Below are 27,008 nucleotides of genomic sequence, written 5' to 3' on the forward strand. Positions count from 1 at the left end.
AGCTCCATTTAACTGAAGAACCAGAAGCTAGGAGCACATCAAATCTCCATCAATCCCTGTGGATCTGAAGGGAGGCACAGAAACCTGCTTGGAGCATTTCAGCACCACTACAAGCAGGAATAGACATCAGCTGCCTTTTGCTCCAAGCTTTGCTTCCTCCTCAAGGGTGGGATTCAGAACTTTCCAGCCATTAGTTTGATTTAATTCATCAGAAATAAACTGGGCAGCAGCAAAAGCAATTTGGACTTGATGATCCTCGTGAGTCTCTTCCAACTCTGGCTGCTCTGTGATCCTGTTAAAGCCATGGAATAAACCATTCCTGGAGTTTTAGCGTGGATCTATCCCCTCTGCCCCGCCAAAACTGAAAAGGGAACTTTCATGAGGGCTGGATCTCTACAAAGAGCAGCTTATACCCCAGATTTTGCCCTTGCCAGGGCTTCACCACCCTCACAGGGAAGAATTCCTTCCCACTATCCCATCTAATCCCTAAGGAACCTGCATAAAGCCCGGACAGATTGCTTCATAAATCAATGCACCTTCTTTAAACCAAGGTTTAAACACCTGTAGTCCATGAGAACGGGGATAATTCCTAAGGGCTGCTGGCTCTCCACTCCGGTCTCCTGGCTGCCCACTTTTATAACATTTAGAGGACTGCAAGGTCCTCTAAAGTTTTTTTTCCAAGGTCTGAGCAAGCTGAGATGAGCCAGATGACCAAGGAGAAAAAAAACAAAACAAAACAAAACCACACCCTAAAAATAATTAATTTCCCAGAAAGTGGCTTAATATTTTCTAGAAGCTAATTGCCAGTTTCACTCAAAATCTGTTGCTCAGAATAACCAGTCAAAATTACTCATTAAAACTGGGATAAAAAACATTCCCAAGACTTTTTATGAGTCTGGGGCTCCAGAGTGGCTTTAATTTGATTAATTTAATTTGATTCTTCCCGATGGGGGAATCTTCCCAGCCATCCTCAAGTGTCTCCAGTGCTTTCTCCACAGTGACTGGAAACGTGAGACAAAGCAAAGCTGCTCCTGCACTCAGAGCCCTGAGCCAGGAGCCTCAGGAAAAGACAAGAGCCACAAGGGATGGGGAAACCTCACCCAGAGGTGGGAATGTTGGTTCAGGAACACTGGAAAATTAAAGCTAATTAATAATGATGTCAGAAACCAGTTTGTGCCATGCCCAACCAGTGAGACATCGACAGACAAACCAACTAGGCAGATAGAAATGACATTTTATTTTGTGAAGAACACTTGAAAAATAAAGATGAAAGCTTTTCCACACTTTGCAAATAACCATCAGAACCCATGGAGTCACAACAACTCCATTTTCCAAAGGTGTTTCCTCCCCCCAGCCCCGTTTTCCATGAAGTCTTTCACTGTGGAATGGCCCACACGAGTTTTAAGGAAAAAAAAAAAAAAAAAGCATTTTGAGCCAACATTAGAAATAATCCAAGATTGGTTCAGTGCAGGTGCTGCTACATTACACTTGAACAAAGGCACAAAATTCCCACTTGGAATTTGCATTTCAGTTTCTCCAAACTTGGTGTTCTCAGGGAGAAACCAGAGGGAAGGCTGAGCTCAGTCCGGCTCTCCAGCAAGAACCAGAGGAACTGAAGTGACAGCAAATAAATCCACTGGGTTGGAACCATCCAGTGACACAAACCTTTGGAACCAGCACCTCTGATCCCTGCTGTAAACCCAGGCGACACAAATGGAGAAGGGAAAACATCAGCTGCCCTCCCATGGGGCAGAAAATGTGTCCATGAAACTGGGATTTTTCAGGATTCAAGTGAGTGAGGACATTGAACAGCCCCTTCAGCAGAGAATCAGCTCCAAAAAGCACAGGAGCACCTGCTGAGTATTAAAGATATGCACAGAAATAAATAATAATCATGTGTTTCGTGGTGCTTTTCACCTTCTTGCTGATGGCTGAGTGTCAGTTTTGATCTTTCTGTTGTCTAAAACACCAGAATATTGTTAACCTACAAAAGGTACACGAAAAATCTCACCTTTGCCAAAATCTGAGGAATCTGCTGAAGTGGCAGCTCCTACTACAAAATCTACACCAAATAGGTCAAATATTTCCTGCAGCCCCCAAAAGCAGCTTGTGTTTTGTCCTCTCATTATGACAGATTTAATTAAGGATAATCAGGCTCACTTAGGAGTTAATACTTCAGAACCTTTGAGCTGCTCACACCCCCTGCTCCCACAGAGGCTGGAGATCAGCTCAGGACACCAAGAGAAACCTGTTCTCCAATGTAACAGAGTATCAGAACAGCTGGAAGGAGGAGAAATGAGGGAAATTCCTCTGAAGAGGCGAACTGACAATAAATACAGGCCTTCTTCCTGAGTACAGTAAAACCCACTGAAGATCAAACATCAGATCTGTCCATTTTTTCCAACCGTTTTTGTCTGTTAATGAAGTTTAGGGCCAAAAAAACTGCCCTAGAAACTGCAAAATGAAGTTTATGGGCAACAAAACAAGCCCTGGAAACTTCAAAAATGTAAGATTATCTCCCTGTTGTTCCATATCACAAAAGGTCTCCAGGTTCTACATCTTGACAGATCCTGGATTTGCTCTTTTTTGAGCCAATTTCCTTCACTTTGTTCAGAGATTTCCACATTTCCCTCATTCTCAGGTCTCACCAGCTCCTACAGACTTAGGTTTGTAAGTGAAGAGAGAAAAGCAATTTCTGGTATCAGCAGTAACTTCAGTGATCAGAGCTGGGAGAAAACTCTAAAAAGAGATGATTATGACTGCATTAAATCTCAGTAGTGGTGGTGCAAGGGGTCAGACCTGACCCAACAAAGCATTTAGGGTGATGACAAAGGAGTCACCGAGGGGTTATACAATGTATTAATCCTTTTCCTCCTACATAAAGTGCATTTACTCAGCCTGAGAGTAAGTACCACACTGAGAAAGGGACCTTAAAGCACTTCCCCAAGAGAGAGCAGAAGAAAATCAGAGTTATCCCAAATCCTACACCCAGTTTTTCCTCAGGGATTCTTGAAGACACTTTGGGAAAGCCCCTCTTGCTGCTGGAGCTGAGGTCCTGCAGGCCAGGTTAGTACAGGGTGGTGTGGGCACAGCAGCTCCTGGTGCTATCTGAACACACCCACGTTGATGGAAAGAGCCACTTCTGGTTTCCGGGGCTTCGTGGGGAGCCTCTCCTCAGGGAAAAAGGGATCCTGGACCCGCTCCTGGCGGCTGGAAAACAGAAATGACGGGGTTAAATGTTTAGTGCTGAGCCTCAGCAGGGTGAGCCTGGCCTGAACCCTGAGTTCCAGGGAGCTGTAAAACAACCTGTGCCAAGGAGCTCATTTTCATCTCCACAGTGTGCTCCAGGAGAAAAAGCCACGAGGCTCAGAGTAGGAACACTGAGAGCCAGGAGTTTGAATTATCCAAGTGCTCCCTTCAGGATTACTGAAGTTGTGTGCTCTGACAGCACCCAGCTACCGCTGGCCTCAAAAATTATCCAATTAGTCTGAGCCATGGAATGGTTTGGGTGGGAAGGGACCTTAAGGACCATCCCATTCCACTCCCCACCATGGGCAGGGACACCTTCCACTGTCCCAGGCTGCTCCAAGCCCCAATGTCCAGCCTGGCCTTGGACACTGCCAGGGATGAGGGGCAGCCCCAGCTGCTCTGAAAAGCAGCAAACACTTTGCATGTTCCTAAAGTGTAGGAACCCAGAGTGCCGAGAATATTTCTCTGCCTGTTTTTAAGGGTTCTTACCCCCCTGAACAACGCTGTTTTAGCTTCAAACCTTGGAAAAAATTACCAACAGTCAGATAAGAACTAGAAAATACAGTGGTGTGAATTAGGTGATAGGCTACTATGTAAGATTGTCGCAGGGTGAAAAATTTAGAGGTTTTGGGCTTCTATTTGTGGTAAATAGATAAGAGTAAAAAAGATCAAAATGGAGGATTATTGCTGTTCTGTAAACCTTCTTCTCCTTCTTCTACTACTCCACGTTCTACAGTAAAAGTAGTTTGGATTGACTGGATAGAGAATTCCGCAGTTCCTGCCCATGTTACTGAATAATTGGTAGGAAAGTGAAAATAATGCACGTTTTTAGTAACCATTGGTTAAAATATCTTTAAAAGGCTGTGTAAATCTTGATAGAGAGGCTTCACTCCTGCTTTCTGTGCTCTATGCTGTACCTGGGTCACGCTAGTGGCTCTGTTCCTCTGATAAGACTTAATAAACAACTATTGGAAGCATTGAAACTAAAGGAAAAGTCTCTGTTTATTCTTTGGAACTCCTTGCAAGGACTTTTAGAAAATTCTCTCCCATCCGGAGGGACTTGATTTGTGGCACAGTTTAGTGTCACTAAAGAAAATGAACTAAACACTCACTACCTTTTCCTCTTCTCCAGTGCCAGCTGCCTTTGTTTCTCTTTCCCAATGTCGTCCCTCACGGTGCTGAAGTCCTTGGTGTCATCAAGGAGAAGGTTCTGTTGTGAAAAAGTTTTTGAGAGATCAAAGTCAGAAGGTCAAACTATTTCCTAGCTGTTCCTCAACGGACACAATAGATTTTCAGATTGTTTCTTTTGACTAGTTTTGCACCAATTAATTTCAAGTTAATTAGAATTGCAATGGTTTGAGTTGGAAGGGATATTAAAGATGATCCAGTGCCACCCCTGCCATGGGCAGGGAACCCTTCCACTATCCCAGCTTTCTCCAAGCCCTGTCCAACCTGGCCTTGGACACTTCCAGGGATGGATTTTTTCCCTAAGCAGCAGGACAGGACATCACATTTTTCTCCTACTGCTCTAAAACCCAGCCAGAATATTCTTTCCTTCTAACTAAGCCTTACTGCTAGCTCAGAGCTCAGTGCTGGGTGATTCCTTTTTACACCATAAACCAGAACTGTCATAGTTCAGTAATACATCAGATGTAACAGGTTTGTATCTATAATGGGATTTTTAAAGGGCATTTCCTTGGGTTTTACTCAGAACTTCAACAACAAAAAAAGTCAACAAAATGAGGGCAAGAAAAAAGATCCAGGAGAAAAACAAAAAGCAGCAACAGCAGCAAGAAACGTCCTATCAACACAATGCAATGCCCAAAGCCACATCCCAGTACCCTCAGAAATGCAGCAGCATGAGAGAAAACCAGGAAGAAATGAAGATACTGCAAGGGGGACAGTGTCTGAACCTAATCCTCGTGAATAATTAAATCCAAGGTAATTTACCTTCACCCCAATGATGTCTCCATCCTTGAGGTGATAAGGTGCTGACTGCAAACTCTCCTGCTTTTTCCTCCTTTTCCTCTTGGAGATTTGCTGTGTCTGAATAAAACCAAAGCAGAAGAGTTTGGAATTCTCCTTCAATACAATCCCTAAGGAACTGCAGCCCAAACCAACATGTGCTCCTTTCCAACAACTGTTGGGTTCTGTCATTCCAGATCTTACCCAGCTAGATATTGGCAGCCACTCAAATCTCTCAGGGAAGTATTTGGCTATTTCAATTTTATCTACAGGGAGACAATAGTGAGAAGCCACTCTTTGCCTCAGAGCCCAGGTCGTGCATTCCTTGGAGATATCCCACACCAAATCCCGGGAGTCGGAGTAGTCCCTCTCTCCTGGTATTCCCATCTGGACTCGCAGCAGCAGCTCGTGGGGGCTGGCAGCAGGATGAGAGAACAGACATTCTTTGAGCCATGCTTTCAGAATTCCCAGCTTTCACTCCCTCCTGCCCTCCCCTCACTTTGTGGAAAACAATAAACAACTTCCAAGGTTTTCCCACATCCTGAGAGCCCTGAAGTTCAAAGCTGCTCAGTCAAGGCTCCCCTCAAACGCAGAGCTGAAAGAAATAAGAGAAACAAGGATCTTGAGCTCTTACCCCAAATTCTCTTCTTCTTGCAAGGGTTCTATGCAGATTTCCACTCTGGCACCCAGCCTGTAGTCACTGCCAACAGAACAGAGATTGTCTATGTGGCTCTGGAGCCAGGCTGGGAGAGCTGGGGGTGCTCACCTGGAGAAGGGAAGGCTCCAGGGAGAGCTCAGAGCCCCTGGCAGGGCCTAAAGGGGCTCCAGGAGAGCTGCAGAGGGACTGGGGACAAGGCATGGAGGGACAGGACACGGGGAATGGCTTTAAGCTGAAAGAGGGTAGGTTTAGATGGGATATTGGGAAGGAATTGTTCCCTGGGAGGGCGGGCAGGCCCTGGCACAGGGTGCCCAGAGCAGCTGTGGCTGCCCCTGGATCCCTGGCAGTGCCCAAGGCCAGGTTGTGCACTGGGGCTTGGAGCAGCCTGGGACAGTGGGAGGTGTCCCTGCCCATGGCAGGGGTGGGATGGGATGGGCTTTGAGGTCCCTTCCAACACAAACTGAGCTGATGAATCTCCCCACAATGCATCCCACATCCAGCCTGCTGCACATTCCCCAGGAATCCCACCTGAGTCTCTGCTTGTTGTCCCGGAGGAGCTTCCCGGGGCGTCTGCTGTCCACTGTCCAAGCTCTGAGGAACGAGGGCAGGGGCACAACCTGCTCCTGGCAGCAGGGCAAGGTCAGAGCCTGAAAACCAGAAATACTTTGTCAATGACTTTAGCAGCCAAGTCTCCTTGGGAAAACAGAAAACCACTGGACTAACTCTCAAAAAAGAGGGCAAGGTATTGAGATTTATTCCACACCAGCTGTTGCTTGTGGCTACAACCAAAATACTCACTTTTCAACCTCCGAGGGAGTTGGATTTCCCTCCCTCTCAACAATTCTCAACACAACTTCCATTTCCAAAGGACCAAATTTCTTTTTTTTAACCAAAATTTGAACAACTGGGAGGGAATGAGGCTGTTGGAATCGTTGCCCCAGTCTCTGGCCAAGTGCTGAGCTCCTCTAAGCCCTTCCCAAGGACACAACACTTCCCATGCTCAGCCAGTTCTCCTTGCTCAAGCTGCAAACAGTTTTCCACAGCAGTAGCCTGGCAGAGCGCCCAAAACTGAAGTCCCACCCAAAAAATGAGTGTTGGTATGGAGCAGAACCAGGTGAGAGATCCTTCCCCATGCAGTTCGAGTAGAACAATCAACTGGTTAAACCACACAGAGCCCTTTGACAGGACTGGGTTATGTATTTTTGTGGGTTTGGGGTGGTTTTGGGGTTTAGTTTTTTCATTTGGGGTGTTTTACTGGGTTTTTTTGTTTGTTTGTTTCGGTTTGGTTTTTAGTGTATTAAAACCATACAAAGATATTTTTGTTTCTGGCCAAAGAAACTTGAGCCAGACCTTCCTGGCTGACAAACCTGTGCACCCCAAAGCAATTCTTTATTCATCAGGTTCCACATACAGAAATAAAAATAAAAAATAAAAAAAGATGCAGAAAACTGATACAGGAACAATGTGGAAATGGCAAAGTGGCTTTTGAGGAGGTGCTTGTTATGTGTGTGCTTCCCATGGAGAGCTTTGACACTGTGAAAGAAAGAGAAAGGCTGCAAGGCAGAGTTTCAGCTGAGTGCAACGAGGCTCCCGCAGGCCAGGCCACAGGACAGGGACACTAAGGAAGTGTCTGAGCTACATGCTCCAGCTGCTCTTGGTACTTACCAGTGGCCATGGCATAAGTGCCATGGCACAACAGACTGGAGACAAGGGAAAAGGAAATAAAGAATAGCTGTTAATAGAGCTCAAGTGATCACAGCGCTGCTGCACAGTCCAACACAGGAGAGCATCTAACCTGCATCTTCAGATCTTCCAGAGAGGCTTCTCCTGCTATCTCTATCCTGCCAGCATAACAAAGATCCAGGCCTGTGTGGGTGGGTTCTGGTGGAGCTTTGAAGGGGGGGGAGAGGGAGGAGGAAGAAACAAATAACAGAAGAATCAACACGATTTGTATAGTCCTGAGAGGTAACAGTCACTTCATGCTCACATTTCACTTAGGGAAGGGGCCTGACCTCCAGCATTTTGGAATCCACTTAAAAAAACCACAATATCAAGGAATCCCACACTGGTTTGGGTCATAAAGGACCTCAAAGGTCACCTCATTCCAACCTCCTGCCGTGGGCATATACAGCAGGTGAAACACACCCTGACAGTTTCCAAACAGTTCCTATACAGATCCTATACTGCAAATTTCAGAGCTAGGAACAGTTATTCCCGTTGATAAATCCTGCTAGTTATCAGTTAAAACTGCTGCAAGCAAAGTTAAACTGCCCTTAGCTCCACTACTGAAATCATCAGGGGAGAAAGTGAAACTCAGAAAAGCTTTGAGACAGAAGGAGAAAAATACAAAGAAAACTTCTGCAAGGAGAGGGGTCCTGCCCTGCAGCACAACTCAGCACCAGAGGAATATTACTTTTAATACAAAATGAAAAATCAATTTGTTCTCCATTTTCCAATTCTGTTATTTCCACTTCATTTTCTTCTCCCTTCTCAACCCTCACTTGATTTTCCTGCCCTGCCTGGTTTTTGATTTGCATTTGACCTTTAGGAGTGCAAACAGTTAAAACACTGCATTTAAGGTCTTTTATTCTATGCAGGCTTTACCCATCCCTCCTTTTACAGCTTCCCAAAAAGCAGCACAGCCTGAAGGGAATTAAATGTGCCCTCAGCAGTCTGGCACTTGAAGCCAATCACCTCTGTGCTCATGAAGGAGATGCTTTCCAATGCTGCCTTCATTACAGAGACTGACAAATGAAGAGCCCCTGCTACCAAATTTCGTGGGGTTTTGAGCAAATCCAGCTGAGGAACATCCCTACATCAGGATTATCCAGCATTTATGTCCAAAACTGCATCTGGCTCCTTTCACCATAACCTTGATGCAACTCATGCAGCTCCTCCTAGGTTTCAGAAGGATTTGAAGGCTTTGGATTAAAATGTGGGTTTGACTCCAAGAGCAACCACAGATGATTCCTTTCAAAGCCTGGCCGAGCTCACCTGCTGCAGCAGACACCTGCAAAGCATCCATCTTCCAGGTCACCCCATTCACCTGGTCCTGTGCATTCTCTCCATGCTTCTTATGGCTTGAAGGCTTCAGCCACCAGATGGGGATCTTCAGGAAACCCTGCAACAGAAAATACCAGGTGGCTCAAGTGTTCTGTGCAGACAAGGAGAAGTTGCACCTTCAGCACAGGAAGAGAGGAAAGATTTGTTTAAACCTAAGCTTTGGGAACAGGCTGCCTGTTTTAGAAATGCCCAGGGAAGTGGAGGAGTCACCATCCCCGGAAGTGTCCAAAGAATGTGTGGATGTGGCACCTGGGGATGGGATTTAGTGGGGAGCACGGTGGTGGTGCAAAAATAACGATGCTACAATTCTACAAGGGAGAAGCTGTCCCAGGCCCAGCTGGACAGGGCTTGGAGCAGCCTGGGACAGTGGGAGGTGCCCCTGCCCATGGCAGGGGTGGCACTGGATGGGCTTTGAGGTCTCTCCCAACCCAAACTGATCTGGGATTCCAAGCATCCAGCCACTGCCTGCTCTCCTTTTACCTTTTCTGGAAGCTTTCCTTCAGTTACAACCAAAGTGTCTCCTCTGCAAACGTTGAGTTCCTTCAGGGTGGCATTCTGCAGGAAGACAAAGCACAGGGCCCATGTCAGTCCACACCTGCCTTTCTCCTCAGGGAAAGTCTCCACGGGACATGGAGCAAAGAACCTATGGACTGAAACAGGATCCTCTTACTTCCTGACTTAATGCTTCCCCTGCTTCGTAGCACCAGTCAAGCCTTCTCAAATGCCAATTGTCACCTACCAAAACCCAAAAAGACACACACAGAAAATTAATTAGTCACTAATGCCAGTTTGGGAAAATATTACAGAACTCTTATGAAGTGTTAAGGGTCCTTTTTCTTTTTTTTTTTTTTAATCTGCTTTTTAAACACAGCTCTGACTAAATGAATTATCACTTTCACCTCTTTCCCCAGATCTTTTGCTATATGAAAATAATCTTTTATTTGCATCGATTTTTCTTCCTCACCTACCTAATTCTTTTGCCTGGTTTCAGAGGAAAAAGAAGCAATTCCCATGTGTCAAATTATCATTCGAATTTACAACAAGCTCTTTAAAATAAAAACTGTATTATAAAGATCTCATGTTTAGAATTCTTTCCCCTCCTCACATTACAACAACACACAGACCATTGAAAAACTTACAAAGGTCTAGAGGTAGGAAGAGCTGTCCTAAAAATGATAAAATTTCCTTTTAAAAATATGTAAATAACAACACAACCAACCTGATAATCCAGATTTCTCCAGCATTAAATTGAGACACTGAAAAAATAAACATGGAGGAGAGTTGTGTCAGCGCTGAGGCTGGGAAATAAATCTTTTAGCAAATCTATGTTAGAATTTTCTGGCATAAAGAGCGATGGTCAATTCTTAAAACAATGAGATAGACAAGATGTATTTGGGCCATATATTAAACCCTTCATGGAAGAGATGGTTTTCAGGCAAGAAATTCACCACATCAGCTGAGGCAGCTTTCCCAAACTGGTAAAAAATTAAACCTGTGCTGTCAAGTTTGTTCCTTTACCTGAACAAATTCTGCCCCAGAGTTTGCAGATGCACCTTTTAAAAAAAAAACCAAAGCTGCAAATTCAACATTTTCCAGCTATTATTGGCCAACACCGCTGGGCTGGCTGCAGCCAGAGCTTCCTTCACTCCGTGCACGGCTCTTCCCAACTCCTCTGCCTCCAGTTCTGTGCAAGGCAAAGGGTGTAAGGAATGTTGTCCAGGTGCTTGGGAGCAGCCAGCCTTACCTCTCTGACAGAGGCAGTCTCCTCCACAACTATCTCCATCTCAGGGCTGCAGTTTTGGTCACTCCCAACCATGAAGTACAGGAAGAGCTGAAAATCCAAATGCAAACTCTCAGAATAAATATGGGAGTGTAGAAGTACAGTGCAAAAACAATTCCTGTGGCAAGAATGTCATTAAGCAGCATTAAAATGGCACAAAAAGCCAAGAGAGTTGAGTTATGGCCATCAGCAGATCCTCATTAGCCACCCCTGGTCTCTAGAAATGCACAACTACTCCTCCTGCACATCAAGGCCAGGCTGAGCGGGGCTTGGAGCAGCCTGGGATAGTGGAAGGCATCCCTGCCCGTGGCAGGGGTGGGATGAATGAGCTTTAAGGTCCCTTCCCACCCAAACCATTCTGGGATTCTGGGGTATTTACAACTTGCACATTCCAAGAGCAATATCCCCCTTTTTCCCCTTGTTCTCTTTAGGAAAGCCCCTGCACCAGGCTCCTCCCATCCCACACTGCTGTACCTGAGTGGAAGCTGGAGCTTTCCCACGGCACAGCCCGAGCAAGCTTCCCATCTTCAGCTCTGCCTCCTTGACTGTGTAATCCTCAGGCACTTCGGGAAGGACAAAAACAGGGACAACATCAGCAGCTGCTGCTTAGAAAAACATCCATTTTATCATCTTTAGAACAAGCTGAAACCCTTCGGTGCCCTTTGGAGAGTTTCACTTGCACAACTCTGAGAGCAGATCAGTGAGTGTCCCATGAGGAGAGCAAAGGCATGGACATCTCTCCAGGGCTCCTTGTCCATGGTTTCACCATTCCCACCGTGAATCCCCTTCCCCACCACCAGACCAGCTGGAATTTCCCTTGCTGGAACTCATGTCTGATCCTTTCCTCTGGGAAGGATCTGTCCCTGCCTTCTCTACGATTGCATGCTAAGGAGTTCAAGACTGCAATCACCCCTCCTCCCTCCAAGCCTTTTCCTCTTCAGGAAGCTGGAAGAACCCAGCTTCCCTCCTCTTTCACACATTCCAGCTCCCAAACTCTCCTGGGTGCTCTCCTCTGGAGAGGCCCTAGTTTATAAGGAACAAAGCTGGGGGTCCTTTCCCAGTGAGCTCTGCCCATCAGGAGCACAGGTGGATTAGGGATGTAAGGAATAAAACCAAGCTCAACATTTAAGTTTAATCTCTACCTTTGTATTGGCACTGTTAATTAACCTTAAAACTGGAACCCCCCCCACACAACTGGTTCAGTTAAGACTAGAAATCAGCAGAGTTAAGTGTGGGTACTTCTCTCCCAGGAAAGGACAAACAGAGGCTTAAAATCTCCCCAGTGAATTTCTTACAGAACAGCGATGAGATAAATCAATTTACCTGGAGACAGAAGTTTCCCATTGCCACTAACAGGTCTAAGACAGCTCTCGTTTGCTGCAGCAAAAAGGGCAGGAAAGACAGAAGTATTAAGAAATTCAAGTAGGAAAAAATTTGGCTCAGAATTTCAACAGGTAACACCTTTCAGATTAATTACAGCAGGTTTGTCTCAGAGGCCACTGTGACATCTCCTGGAGCCTCCATCAACAGTCTCAGCGTTTATTCTTTCGCTGAAAGGAAAACTCTACCACTAAACCCACTAAAAAGCCAGGACATTGTAGCATTACCAGAGTGATAAAGCAGCTGAACACTTACCCAGCTCCTCCTCCAGCTGAAGCTCCCGGATCGCTTTCATTTTGATATCTGACATCACCTAAAGACAGGGACATTAAAAGGGACATTAACACCTCCAGCCAGGAATGCCACCAACACCCCTGCCTGTCCAAGTGCCAGTGCACAAAGAGCACCAAATCATCCTTCCCTCCTCTTTTAGCTTTGGTTAGTGACACCACCTCAAACTTCCACTCACAGGGTGGTCCAAAGATCATTCCGTGTTTTAGTGTTTGACACTAGAACACTGCACTGGTTCAAGCTACCTGCACACAGCCCAGGGACTGTAGCTCTGAGCTCAGCACTATTTTCACCAGGGAAAAACTTAATCCCTGGGCCAAGCTGTCCAGGAAAGCAGAGTCCTTACTGTTTCAATAGTGGCAGTGATTTTAACGAGTTTCTCCTCCTCTTCCACCCCACAGAAGTTTTTCACTTGGAGCCAGCTGATGTCATAGGTGAAGGCAGTCAAATTCCCACTTGCCACGTTGACAAAGCTGTGGGAATCAGCGGTGCAAGGACAGTCAGAGACAGGGAAACTGCACACTGGCAGGGCTGCACCACTCACCAGCACAGCTCCCACATAAGTGGATGGTGTTAAAGTTGATGGCATCACACAGAGCAGAGGCCTCAGGGAGCATAGAGTGTCATGAGACCACAAATTTGCCCCTGGCAGCTTTGGATTCACTGAGTGTGAGTTGTTGTCACGGTGTTTTTCCCCTTTACAAGTGTAAATCAAAGAATGTGACTGTTGCTGCACTTTGAGGGCAAGAAAAATCTACTAGCTGATAAATACCTGGTCTCCAAATCTTAAGATGAAAATACTCATATTTGTAAGCTCCAAGGGATAATTAGTTACAAGGATCTATCCTGTTAGCATGATTTGAACTAAAAGGTTTTGTCAAAATTGCTTTTTTTGTTTAATTACAATCAAAAAAGGTTACCTCTGGTCATGGCTGTCTAAGATCAGCACTGAGCACCCATCCCTGAGGCCAACACTTCGGACTGTTTCCTTCATGTCTTCCTCACGGAAAACTTCCCAGTTCTTGGCTTCTCCCTCTGCTCCTGAGCCATTCTTGAGGATGATGCCTCCGGCTGGAGCCAAGGCTGAGTGCAGCTGGCCCAGGCTGGTGCTGCAGGAGAACACGTGCTGGGCCTCGCTGAAGTGCTGCCCCTTCCCGCCCTCGTTGTGCTCGGCCAAGCGAAGGACGTTGAGCACCACGGGCTCATGGTCAGGGCCCGTCAGCACCTTTGTGCCTCCAACCTGAGGGAGGGAAGGAAAGAAGGAGGGAAGAAAGGAATGCCAGCTTTGTGTGGGGCTGGCCCAGACTGGGCAGAGAGAAAACTGGGGCAAGAAATGGACGCTCTCCCCTCACAAACAAACCACCTCTGACCAAAGCCTTACTGAACAACCAACCAGAGGAACCCACAGGCGCTGGGAAGAGAAAGCACAAAGCTATCCAGAGAAGCTGGGGCTGCCCCTGGATCCCTGGAAGTGTCCCAAGGCCAGGCTTGGACAGGGCTTGGAGCAACCTGGGATAGTGGAAGGGGTCCCTGCCCATGGCAGGGAGTGAAATGAGATCTTTAAGTCCCTTCCCAAACCACTCCATGGTGACAGCAGCTGGAAAACCAGTGGACACTTGGCAAAATCAAAACCACAAGAATTTAGCCCCTCAGGACATTAAAGAATTACCCAAATGTGACTGAACATGGTGACTTTACATTTTAAAACTTGGTCTTTCTGATATTCAACCTAAGCAATAAATACAGTTCCTTGCTGAAGGAAATTTAATGACACCAAAGCTGGAATAGAAAAAACTGTATCAAAAACCAAACCAAGACAAAAACAACTGTTACTACATGTTTGGCTGGTTTTGTTTGGTTTGGGGTCTTTTTGTTTTTGAGAAAGCTGAAACAAAAGGGATATTTTTACAGTAAAAAATGTTTAAATGTAGCATTTTATTCCATTACAGAGCCAGAATAAAATGCTGTTTCATAACCACTTCCAGGGTAAGCAAAAGCCTTAATATTAAAAGGAAGATGGGAAACTACAAGAGGAGCACAGGATTTCAAGAGCACGCAGTCTTTTCTCTTCAGAGCTGACAAGGAAGGAGTTGTTTGGTTCCTTTACCTCTTTGCCATTCCATACGAAGATGTCTGCTCCATCAGCCAGCCCAATGCCATCCAGGGTCAGCTCATCTCCTAAAGAACAGGAGCAAATCCTCAAGTTCTTGCTCCCCACAAAACACACAGACAGGGTCAGCAAGTTTTCAAAAGTCACTACACTTAAAGAATTGCACAAGCATGGGGAGGAATGTCTAGAGCAGCTCTGAGTGTCTCTATATTTTGATGTCAGCTTCATGGAGAGTTGGGTTATGTTCTGGTTCAACACTCATTTTCTGAAGCTGACCACAGAGAACATAAAATTTTAAAGTTACTGAATAGGTTTTTAAAGACTGACACTTAGAATTGCCTAACAAAGCAAAGCTGGAGACAAAAATGATGATTTAAAAATCTGATGTACCCTTACTAAATTAATGAACTCTTTATGCAAGCATTTCCCTTTACAAAATTCCTACTTCACTAAAGTCTAACCTACATTTTCCTTTGACGTCACCCTGGCTCCTCTCTTCTATCCTCTCCTCCAATCCTATGAAAGCAACATCCACGAGCCAATCAAGGGCAAAATTACAGACTGAAACATTCTTGTCAGCAAATGTGCTTAACTTGCTTAAGATCTGCAGTCTTACTGCATTTCACACCAAAGATTTCACAGCAAAGTCTCAAAATCATTCATTTCCACTAATAAGAGTGAAATCAATAATTTAAATAACTCAACATGAGTCTGATCTAGAAGAGTGTTCAGTACTACACATCTCCAAGATGGTTTACAGATGAGATCTTTGATGTCTGCAGGAATTAAAATACAGCAAAAGCATGGAAGCATTGCATGCAGTGCTCTTACCATCAAGAACCTGGTACAGATGTAATCCTGCTGGTAAAGGCTTGGCCATACTGAGAACCATGTCCCCTTCCCAAGATTCCAACATCTAGTTGGGAAAAGTAACCAGAAAGATTATATAAAATAACAGTGAGCAGTAATTCAGCATTCCAAATGACAATCTGCTGAAAGCTGTCACAGCCTGCCTCCCAAGCTCACTTGGTGACAACTTAAATTGGTGACTCCTTGAAAAGACAAAGACAAATCTGCCACAAAATGAAATATCAAGAGTAAGCCTGGAGTTCTGCAAAGTGTCAATCCATGGCCATGCACATGCTGCCCAAATTAATTCATTAGCTCGTGTGAATTTTGAAGTCTCCGTAGTCAAAATTCCAGCAATTTCATGGCTTCAAAACCAGACCCCACACCACTCTTTCCTCCTGGGTAAGCCCATATTAAATATTTAGCCTCCTAAACCCCATTTACTGTTGAAAATACCTCCTTGACACAAAGACTGCAGCATAAACACACTTGTAAATGTTGCAATGGCTCAATTAAAATGAAGCCTGAGTTTATGTAGTGCAGGTACCTGGAACACTGCCTGTCGAAGGTCTCCCAGTGTTCTCCTCCTGTCAATAGTCAAATCCACCACACTCTCTTTCCAAGAAAGTGAAGGATGCAAAGCCCCGTTGTGGAATTTATAGCAGGAGCTCAGGTGGAGATGTAAATCAATGCCATTGCTTGCTGAGTCACATTCAGCTCTTTGGGAGAACAACACAACAAACTGGTGAACTTAACATCAAACAGATGTTTCTGTATAGCTGTCCTGGAGCTGATCCCCCCAGGGCTAAATTCCCTGTCACATTCCCTCCCCTCCTTTATACCATACCTGGTTCTACCAGCTCAGTGTAGCAGCAAACATTTAAAAAAATAAAGCAGTGGAATTCACTCAGACAGAATCCCCAGATGGTTTGGGTTGGAAGGGCTTGAAAGCTCATCCAGTTCCCCCTGCCATGGGCAGGGACACCTTCCACTATCCCAGGGTGCTCCAAGCCCTGTGCAGCCTGGCCTGGGACACTGCCAGGGATGGGACAACTACAGTCTCGTGTGAAACACTCCATAAAACCTGTCACTCTTGTGTCTGTAGTTTGGTATCTTAACTGTGATTCAGGAGTATCAGCACTCGTGTCCCTCAGCACAAGGGACAGTTCTGTCCAACCTGAATACCACAAGCTCTTCCCTCCACTTTTCTGGCAAAGAACAAAAATTTACTGGTTCATTCACAGTAAACCAAGTCCTTTCCCCTTCTCCCAGTGGAGAACTCCCTCTATAAACACAAGTAAGATAATGCATTCCACTCTCTCCCCAGAACTGCAGTGATTTGCACCAGAAAATGGTACAATTTGAAACTGTACGTTTCCCTTGAAATTCTGTGGGATGCTTGCTAACAGGGAAACCAGCAGAAGGTGGACATAGAAATTCTGTTCTTCAATTAACCCCTATGACTCTGCTCAATGAGTTTCTTTCCTTTTGAATCCCTTGGGAGTCCTGCAGATAAAAGCTGCTTCAGATGGGTACAGTGACACCAAAATACCTCTTTTTTTGCAGCTCTGTATTAGCAGCATTCATTTCATTCAGCAGGTGCTCAGGAATTTGGTACCTTGGATTTCCTCGTGCTGCAACAAAAAAAATACAGGCTCAAAATGTGGTTTGGCAAACAAGAAAAGTGATCAAGATGAGACATTACAGTACAATAATCACTGGAAACCCAGAGAAATTATGTTCATAATAGAGAAAACTCAACTGCAAGGTGATATAAAGAACAAACAAATGCTTTTACTCCTTCCAATCAATCTTTCTTTAAGGGAAATTAACACATAAATGCCATTACCAGCAACTTGTATTTGTTTCAGCTGGTGCTCTGCTGTTACTTCTGGAGCATACTAAAATAAATTAGTCAACTGGAGCCAATTAACAGGTCACCACCTCCTTGTATCTTCATTTAAATCTTTTTTCAAATGATCATTACAAGGAAAACTGGTGGAAAAAAGCTTGGAAAGGACAAAAAAGCCCAAGAGCCCCCCCCCCAGAATGTCCAGATGAGCTTTGTGTACCTTCAGGAGGCCTTTTCAGCTGAGCTTTTCTGTAGAACAGCATGTAGGCACTCTCTTTACCCTGGAATTGTTTCTCAAGATCCTTCTCCTTGATGGGCTGGACTTTGGAATCATTCAGGTCAAACCAGTGGCACCCAGCAGAAGTGGCCCTTGGCCTTGGGGGGGTTTTCTCACAGTTCCACTGGACGTCATTCTTCTGGGGAGGGCTCTGGAGATCTCGTCCACGAGAATCCAGCTTCAACAGGAGCTTGTGGGTTTCCTTCAGGCCTACCCTATTTCCATCAGGGCTCAGCTGGAATATCTGAGGATGATTCTGCAAATACTGAAAGGAAATAAAGGACAGGATGAAGAAGATGCCAAGTTTTAAATGCAGCAGCCTGCATTAGGCTGCTTCACCTGATTCTCCTCAAAGTGAAAACACACATCCCATTATTACTTCAACCCTCATTTTATGGTGCTTCCTCGTGTATTTTCTCAGTTTATCTCTGCAAAAGCCTCACATCCACACTTCACACCTACATTTAAATAGTTGTTGTGGAAACTGCAGGTAGCTCCCTTCAGAAAACAGGCAAACATCAGTTTTCCACCTACCTACAACACAAATGCCAAAGTATTTTTCTTAAAACATCATAAAATACAGTTGGAAAACAAGGTTTTACTGGAGTATTAATTTCATGGACATACTCCAACCAACCAAAAAGTGGGATACATTTTCAAATCCTCATTTCTGTAGCTCAGATTAATTTTTTATAGGCAAATCATGGAGTTAGAAAAAAAAAAATACACAAACTCTCAGGCAGACAATTCCTTGGGAATCTTGTGTTTCCCAGCCTGCTAGTTCACCTTACAAACCTCTCCCTGCACATGCTAATCCAAGGGCCCGTATTCTCAATTGTCATCCTACTGACTATTCAACAGGAATAGAAATGATTATAAAAGTTACCTAAAACCAAAACCAACAAACCTGTGATTACCTTTCGTAATGCTCCGTATTGTTTTCTGTATTTCTTATTCCAGGACACCCCTTTCTTCTCCAGTAATTTCTGCCCTAACTGATCCACGGGGATTTGTTTAGCTTCTTCCTACAGAGAAATGAAAAACTGAGGTAGCAAAGGCTACAGAAGTCACAGGATCAACACAAAGAAGCCAGTTTTAAAGTGCTTTAATCATTCCTGGTTTTTAATAAGCTGCTGTAGCATCATCTGGAGCTGTGTCAGGGCAGGGTTAGGTTGGAGAGCAGGGAAAGGTTCTTCCCCCAGAGGGTGCTGGGCACTGCCCAGGCTCCCCAGGGAATGGGCACGGCCCCGAGGCTGCCAGAGCTCCAGGAATTCCGGGACAACATTCTCAGGGATGCACAGGGTGGGATTGTTGGGGTGTCTGTGCAGGGCCAGGGGTTGGATCAGTGATCCTTGTGGGTCTCTTCCTGCTCAGGATATTCTGGGATTCCTTTTGCAACAGCTTTGGCGAGCAACTTTAGAAATATTCCAAAAGGAGCTTTTTCTCTATGAAGAGCCACTATTAAAGTCAAGTTTTAAATGCTTCACAGCAGGTTCAGAAGAGCTCTGGACACTTAAACCTGCCCACTCTCACCAACAGCAACCCCTCGAAGGTTCCCTAGTTCCACAGCCAAAGCAATGAACTCCTTACATACCATACCTCTGATAAAATCCCTTTTAAGACTGCCAATGGATTTTCTGTTTCTTTGCCATTCTCAGTGTCTCTTAAAGCCTTATCTTCAATCAGCCCATCCTCTTCTTCCTGGGGAAGAAAGACACTCACAAATATTGTTGTTTCACACACAATTAGAGGGTCGGATTATTCCGTGCTGACATCATCATGCACAACTGAGGAGTGTGAAGGACATTCTGATAAACTGCCCTTCTCCATGAGGCAAGACACACAAAGCCTCATTAAAATATTAGTTAAGTTTGGATGCACATTCATCCACTAGCTCTTAACACTTTTCTGCAAAATACGACCTCTAAAGCAAGGAAGAAAATCCTTCAGGACTTACTTGGAGTTGCCAGTTTCCTAACTGATCCACATCTCTGATATAAACATGATAGTGTCCTCCATAGCAGCCACCTTTGTGTATAATAACAGAGAAGAGCTCATACATGTACTCTGAATCATCCATTTCAGTCTTTAAAAAGAAAAACAATAATTGTCACAATAGCAGAGGTCAGTCTCTCACTCAAGGACAGCTTTACACCTTCAGCATCACTTCAGACATTTCTCAGTGTGTGTTTTGCATGTGCAGAGATTGAAGGGGCTTCTCAGGGCTGGGGACGCAAGGAAGGACTGACACAAGCCATGGAGCAAGGCACAGGCTGACAAATCATAAAATCAAGGAATGGTTTGGGTTGGAAGGGACCTTAAAACTCATCTGGTTCCCTGCCCTGGGCAAGGACAACTTCCACTGGACCAGGGTGCTCCAAGCCCCGTCCAAGCTGGCCTTGGACACTTTCAGGGATGAGGCAGCCACAGCTGCTCTGGGCAGCCTGTGTTATTAAACAAGCAGGATGCTGAACAACACTGGAAATCCAAAATATTTTCAATTTCAATGTTTGTTCACAACCAGGCTTGTTTTGCTTAAAAGAGAAGAGCAAAAAGAAGCAACACTTAGAAACACGAAAACTGAGGGGGGAAAAAAAAGCTTCCTCAAATGCAAACACTGAGAAATTTCCAAGCTTGCATTGCAACACTTCAAGAAGAAAAACGTCTGTTCCATAACAGTGCCTCTATTATGTTGTTTATGGGCCAAAATTTGTCATCAAGCAATGGCACAGCTCAGTTTATAACCAGAATCATATTTAGGAACGCAAACAGAGATTCCTGAGAAAAATGGAATAACCACAGGCAAATAAAGCACATATAGCTCAATTTATACAGGATGTTATCAGAGAATAACAACACAAAAATACACTTCAATTTCCATTTCCAGATAATAATCTTCCCGTCAAGAAAAGGTTAGATAACTTCTGGGTATTTATTATACCCTCCCCCCCTGTAGCTATAAGGTACTTCCCACTCAGCTCAAAAGTGGAGGAGGACACCACAAAGTTCCACAAACACCTTGCCCTGACAAAATGCAAAGTAAAAGACAACCTCTCCTTGAGATGTGGGCTCTCTGCTGAGCATACAGCAACTTTTAACCAATGTAAACAGTACCCACCTGCTCACAGAAAGGCCTCAGGTTGATCTGGATGGGGAATGTGTAGCAGCTCGTTTCCTTGTACCTCTCACACTTCTCAAAGTCAAAGTTGAACCTCAGCAGGGAAATGGTGAGGAAGGGAGGCAGCTTGCGTAGCTTAGCAGACTGGGAAGGGATTTAAAAGACATTTGAAGCACAGGGTTAGAACAGAACTGTGCTTCCATGCTGCTGTGGACAAATCCTTTTCCAAACAGCTTTGTAATCACCAGGCAGACAAGATCAGTGCCCTCATCTTTAAAATGCCTTCATTAATTTTCAATTTCTCTTCCAACTACACAACCTAAAAGCAATCCAGATCTTTCCCCCTGCTAAGCCCCACATCCTCCTTGATTGGTGATCACCAGCCCCATATTTGGTCCTGCCACAGCAAATAAAGGACATTGGTGACATTCTAGTCAGTTATGACATTTCCATAGCCCACATTTCTACACAGGCAGGCACAGAACAACCAGGAGCTGAAGTCTCCCTCATTGGTCAGGGGAGCACCTTCGAGGGAGGAGAGCCAGGAGAATCCATTTCAGTGAGGAAGGGTATCAATCCAGATCCAACCACCTGATGTGTGAGCACAGAGAGAACCCCTGTGAGAAGTAAAACCAGCCATGCTGTAGCACCTCTGACTGCAGGTGTGGATTCCATGGCCAAGTTTCTGAGCCTTTCCAATGTCTCCACCCTCTCCTCCACCAGCAGAGCCTTAACAGGGAGGCCCCAGGAACACACACAGGGTTTAAAGAAACCTCCTGAATCAAAGATTCCATTTGCACCCACAGCCTGGCAACCCCCAGCTACATGATTTCCTACCAAAATTCAGAGTTCCCACTCTCCCCCTGCATGGATGAGCACTTCTGATACAACTTACCCTGGCCTGTCCTTGGCTTCCCTTTGGCCTACTTCCTGCACACCCTTAGGGCTGCAGGGGTTGGCCTTCACTCCTCCTGCAGGAGGCCAAGGAGCTCTGCTGCTGGGATGAGGGCAGAGTGCACCAACAGCCTGAGTCTGCTTCCCTCCCCAAAAACAGAGCAACAGCTGCTCATTGTTTTTTCTCTCTCATTTGGGTTCTCCAGGAGTCAGTTCCCATGATTTTTTTCTCATTGCATGGATCTGTTTGTTTTTATTTTATGCTCTAACTTATCTTTTAGCCAATCCTCCACAATGCCCAGAGCCAGGGTGCAGCAGACATAAAAACCTGCAGCAATAGCTGGAAAATAAGCCACAGGAGCTTTTCCTGACATCTCTGCTGAGGTTTCACAGAATCCCAACATGGTTTGGGGTGGAAGGGACCTTAGAGCCCATCCCATTCCACCTCCTGCCATGGGCAGGGACACCTTCCACTATCCCAGGTTGCTCCAACCCAGCTTTGGACACTGCCAGGGGTCCAGGGGCAGCCCCAGCTGCTCTGGGCACCCTGTGCCAGGGCCTGCCCACCCTCCCAGGGAGGAATTTTTTCCTAATATCCCATCTAACCCTGCATCATCACACCCCAAGGTGTTACCTTTGAAGCTTCAACAAGTTTATCACAGGCTCCACATCGATACAAGTTGTCCTTCTCAAAGTATTCTTCTTCCACGTACATGTTCCACAGGGCCTCCTCCAAGCCAGCCACACCTTTCACTGCCACAGTGAGGTCTAAGAAATCTTCCTGTGCAGAAAGGACAACAAGAAATGAGGTTCTGAGGGCTGTAAGTTTGTGGTGATTAGAAAGATACTCATCCTATTCATCACAGCTGATGGGGGAAAACGCCTCATACATTCACAGAAGAGAAATTGATTTTAAAAACTGGGTTTTTTTTTAACTACAAAGAGCATTAAAGAGCAAAGATATGGTTTGCTGTTGTTACCTCAGCTCTCTGCTAACTACAACCACCAAAGGCACTGCTTGTGAACTCAGAAGATGCAAAACATTTGGGCTTTTACCCCAGATGGAGATGGTTTAGAAAATGCAGACGAAACTTAAAAGTCCAACACTCACTACCGGGATCCAACAAAGATGACATTATTTCTGGACTTTAAAAACAAGAACATTTGAAGTCAACAGACTGAAGAGAAGCCACCATGGAAGATCCCTGGCTCTACCTGTCTCTCACTGACGTTCTTGCACTCCTTACAGACAATCTGGTTGACAACAATGCCATGGTACAGGCGGTTGATGAGGTCGTGGCCCGACGTCCCCACGAGGGAAGTCTCCAGAGCACTGAACAGGATCCTGTTCAGCTCCTGCACATCGTGCTGCCTCATCTCCTGCAGGAGGAAACCCAACAGGAAGGAATCAAACAGGGCTGCACTTGGCTTAGGGCTTCAAACCAACATATACGGAGTGTCACAGAGTCTCACTGACTACTCATACATTTCCTCCTTGAGTAATCAACTACTGCCTTTATTATTGTTATTTTTAATCTGGTTATGCTACAACCCACCTAAGACACTTTCACTTGGGTACAACCACAGAATTCCAGAGTGGTTAGGTTGGAAGGGACTTTAAAGCTCATTTTACTTCATCCCTGTCATGGGCAGGGACACCTTCCACTGTCCCAGGCTGCTCCAAGCCCCAATGTCCAACCTGGCCTGGGACACTGCCAGGGATCCAGGGGCAGCCCCAGCTGCTCTGGGCACCCTGTGCCAGGGCCTGCCCACCCTCACAGGGAGGAATTCCTTCTAAAAATTCCATTTAAACTGACTTGCTCTCTATTTGAAGCCATTCCCTAGATTTAGATTAATCTCTGACTAACACAGTTCAACTTGGGTAAGAATCTAAGTATCTAAGGACAAGAAGCCTGTTGGAAAAACACTCCTGCAAAAACAAAGGAAAAGCAACTGGGATTGTATCTAAGAGAACAATCATCTTCTGCTCCTTCCTGTGAATAACTGCCATGGACTCCACGTGGAGATCCAACAGGATACAGCAAGAGCTGACCCAGTCCAAGTCACCTCCACAGCTTGAGGGATTTTAAGGTATTTCCTAAACGCCAGACTTCCAAAACCCATCTCCATTCAGGGAGAAGCGTGTTGGGACAGAGATTGGCACCTCATGGCTGCTCCAGCCGAAGCTCTCGGTGAGGTCTGTGGTGGATGCAGCCTGCTGGTCCAGGAGCAGGAGCTGAGCAAACAAGCGCTGCAGCTGCAGCGGGATTATCCGAACCTGGAAACAGCAAGGAGAGGACACAGCCAGCACTTCAGACACAGCCTTCCAACCAGGCATTTCAACAAAACCAGAAGCAATTTACTACAAAGTTGGTGATAAACTACCCCTGTCTATCACTTGCAGACCACAGGCTACTCAATTCACACCAAGTCAGACTTTGTTCCCAAAAACCTGCAGTGCCATACCTTACACGGCCAAGCAGAACCTTGGAATGGTTTGGGTTGGGAGGGACCATAAGGCTCATCCCATTCCACCCCTGCCACAGGCAGGGACACCTCCCACTGTCCCAGGCTGCTCCAAGCCCCAAGGTCCAGCCTGGCCTTGGACACTGCCAGGGATCCAGGGGCAGCAACAGCTGCTTTGGGCACCCTGTGCCAGGGCCTGCCCACCCTCCCAGGGAACAATTCCTTCCCAAGATCCCATCCAGCCCTGCCCTCTGGCACTGGGAAGCCATTCCCTGTGTCCTGTCCCTCCAGCCCCTGTCCCAAGTCCCTCTCCAGCTCTCCTGAAGGGCTTGGTGGTGGGGTGGAATGAGACAGGAGGGAGAACATCTCAGCAGCAACAGATTCAATATCTGATTGCTGAAGCAAAACCTCATGGCAATGAAAGCTTAGAACTGTGTGAAAATCCAGTATCAGCCAGCCCAAACTACCTCTCAGTATCAAATTCAGGTTTTCACCCATTTTCATAACTTTCCCACCAATTGGAACCATATTCCTCCACATCAACATCGGACAGTGGCAGACAAGGAAATTCCCAACACCTTTGCATCCGGTTTCCTGCTGTCATCCAGAGTCCCGAGTTCTTCAGGTCCCAGGGAGAACAGAGCCTCTGCAATTGGAAAAAAAAAAAATCATTATTTAAAAAGAAAACATCCCCTCTTTAAAAATTTAATGTGTTTCAACGTGAGGCATTACGATGTTGTTCTGCAATAATTTATTTGAAGTGAAATGTACCCCAAAATTACCTGAGTTCATTATGTTTCTTTAACAAATCACCAGAAATGCGACTCTCACTAAAATACCAACCCCAGCGTTATCTTAAGAAGGTTTTGAGCCCCTCACCTCGAAATTCAGGTGTGAAAAGCAGAGTCTGCAGAAGGGAATTGAGATAGCAGGTCCCACCCTGGTTTTTGATGCCACTGAGGTTGGTGGAATCCCTGGGAGCTGGAGGCTCAGACTCTCTGGGCTTGGATTTCTTCCCTTTCCCACAATGATTGTTCGAAATAAAGGAAAAATCCTCTTCAAATAAGTCCCCAAACATCGTGAAGGCAGAAGAGTCCTTTAAAAAGATAAAACAAGCATTTACCACCAAAAAAATGCAGCTGAACCCGCCCACCTCAAATCCTCCAAGGTGAACCCGGGAGCCCTGACTGAAGAAATTGTTTATTTTTTTTCTCCCTCTTTTCCTGGTTATTTTAAAAATTAGTGCCAGCTCCACGTAGAAGTGTAAATTAATGTAACAAAAAAGGTTGATTTAAAAGCATTTCTGTTACCACAGGTCTGAACAAACCAGAACCAAACCCACCACAGTTCCATTTTGCACAAAGTTCTTTTTTATTCCTACACGTGAACTGGCCCCTTCCTTGGATTATCCTTATCCACCTCCTCCAAACCCCTGGAACTTCTTCACCTGAGACATTAAAGCAGAAAGACTTTAAAGTTTCGCTTTCCCAGTGAACATAAATAGGAAATAAATGACTTTGCATTGGCTTTTCCTCCTCTGAATGCAGCTCTTACCCCTCGACTGCCTTAAAAACTCTGTACAGGCCCCTCCTCCCAAGCTGCTGGATGTCATTCCTGGCCTTGGCACTCATTCCAAGCTGTCTCCCAGCCTTCATTCCTGGTTCCAGTCAGGCCTGTTGCACTTCAGCATTCAGATTATTCTCCTCCCTGAATGCCCAGCAGCTCCTGAGTGGATTGTTTATCCCAAAAAAGGGCCATATATCCAGGAGACACCACCCACCCAATGCTCCAGAGAGGCACTTGAGTGCCAAATCCTCCCTCGCTCCTTATTTCTGGATCCTCCGAGCGCTGCTTTCCTTAAAAACCACACAGGAATGTCGCCTGCAAGGAATTCTGGATGGCCCAGTGCTTTCACAGAGCAGGGACACCTCAGAGCACAGGGCCTCAGCCTGCCAAGGCTGGAATAAATCCACGGCAGGAGATCCCCAAATCTTTCCAATAAATCCACAGCCAGAGATCCCAACCCCCCCTCTAACAAAGCCATGGCAGGAGAAACCAAAACCCTCTACTAAACACATGGCAAGAGATCCCAAATCCCGCAGCAAATCCACGGCAAGAGATGCAAAATCCTGTAGTAAATCCATGACAGGAGACCCCAAAACCCATCCAATAAATGCAGGCAGCAATCTCCAAACCCCTCTAATAAACCCATGGAAGAGGTCCCAAAGTGGTCTAGTAAAGCCAGAAGATTCCCAAACCCCTCTAGTAAACCCATGACAGGGGACCCAAAAATCCTCTAATAAATCCATGACAGGAGATCCCAAAAATCCTCTAATAAATCCATGACAGGAGATCCCAAAAATCCTCTAATAAATCCATGACAGGAGATCCCAAAAATCCTCTAATAAATCCATGGCAGGAGATCCCCAGACCCCTCTAAGTTATCAATGACAAACGATCCCAAAACCCCTCCAATAAACCCATGACAGGAGACCCAAAACCCCCCTAATAAACCCATGGCAGGAGACCCAAAACCCCTCTAATAAACCCATGGCAGGAGACCCAAAACCACCCTAATAAACCCATGGCAGGAGACCCAAAACCACCCTAATAAACCCATGGCAGGAGACCCAAAACCCCTCCAATAAACCCATGTCAGGAGACCCAAAACCACCCTAATAAACCCATGGCAGGAGACCCAAAACCACCCTAATAAACCCATGACAGGAGACCCAAAACCACCCTAATAAACCCATAGCAGGAGACCCAAAACCCCCCTAATAAACCCATGGCAGGAGATCTCCAAATCCCCCTAAGAAATACATGCCAAGAGACCCCAGAAGCCGCCAATAATCCAGGCAGAGACCTCCAAACCTCTCTAACAAACCCATGACAGGAGACTCCCAAGCCCCTCTAACAAACCTATGCCAGGAGCCCCCCAAGCCCGGCAGCCTCCCCCGGGCCGGCGATCCCCAGCCCCTCCGAGCCCCTCACTCACCGGGCCCGGCCCGGCCCTATGGCCACGGCCCCGCGGCCGCCGCCATGTTTGTTGTGTG

At 45.8% G+C, this 27,008-nt stretch overlaps 1 protein-coding gene across 1 annotated transcript; it reads right to left on the minus strand.

Moving 5' to 3' along the window:
• Nucleotides 1–1,254: 1,254 nt before the first annotated feature.
• On the minus strand, nucleotides 1,255–27,008 carry USP40 (ubiquitin specific peptidase 40). The gene is made up of 32 exons (XM_082285065.1): nucleotides 26,951–27,008; nucleotides 24,832–25,048; nucleotides 24,531–24,598; nucleotides 23,651–23,764; nucleotides 22,702–22,866; nucleotides 22,121–22,267; nucleotides 20,593–20,736; nucleotides 19,432–19,560; nucleotides 19,074–19,175; nucleotides 18,392–18,499; nucleotides 17,418–17,739; nucleotides 16,898–16,979; nucleotides 15,893–16,064; nucleotides 15,328–15,412; nucleotides 14,494–14,564; nucleotides 13,307–13,626; nucleotides 12,733–12,859; nucleotides 12,351–12,408; nucleotides 12,039–12,092; nucleotides 11,190–11,278; nucleotides 10,680–10,766; nucleotides 10,155–10,191; nucleotides 9,606–9,670; nucleotides 9,416–9,490; nucleotides 8,867–8,993; nucleotides 7,668–7,762; nucleotides 6,401–6,519; nucleotides 5,849–5,914; nucleotides 5,419–5,629; nucleotides 5,200–5,295; nucleotides 4,365–4,459; nucleotides 1,255–3,210 (listed from the first exon to the last, which is right to left on the minus strand). Exons 2-32 carry the CDS (start codon nucleotides 25,028–25,030, stop codon nucleotides 3,105–3,107), a joined length of 3,735 nt encoding a protein of 1,244 aa, XP_082141191.1. The 5' UTR covers nucleotides 25,031–25,048; nucleotides 26,951–27,008; the 3' UTR covers nucleotides 1,255–3,104.

Source organism: Coloeus monedula, assembly GCF_965178545.1.
Source record: "Coloeus monedula genome assembly, chromosome: 7".
Classification (NCBI taxonomy): Eukaryota; Metazoa; Chordata; class Aves; order Passeriformes; family Corvidae; genus Coloeus; species Coloeus monedula.

Coding starts and splice junctions, on each gene's coding strand:
- USP40 (XM_082285065.1), bottom strand. CDS start 25,030: ATGTTTGGGGACTTATTTGAAGAGGATTTTTCCTTTATTTCGAACAAT. Junction 20,737..22,120: donor AACTTGTTGAAGCTTCAAAG/GTAACACCTTGG, acceptor ATCCCTTCCCAG/TCTGCTAAGCTACGCAAGCT. Junction 3,211..4,364: donor GCACTGGAGAAGAGGAAAAG/GTAGTGAGTGTT, acceptor TCTGTTTTCCAG/CCGCCAGGAGCGGGTCCAGG.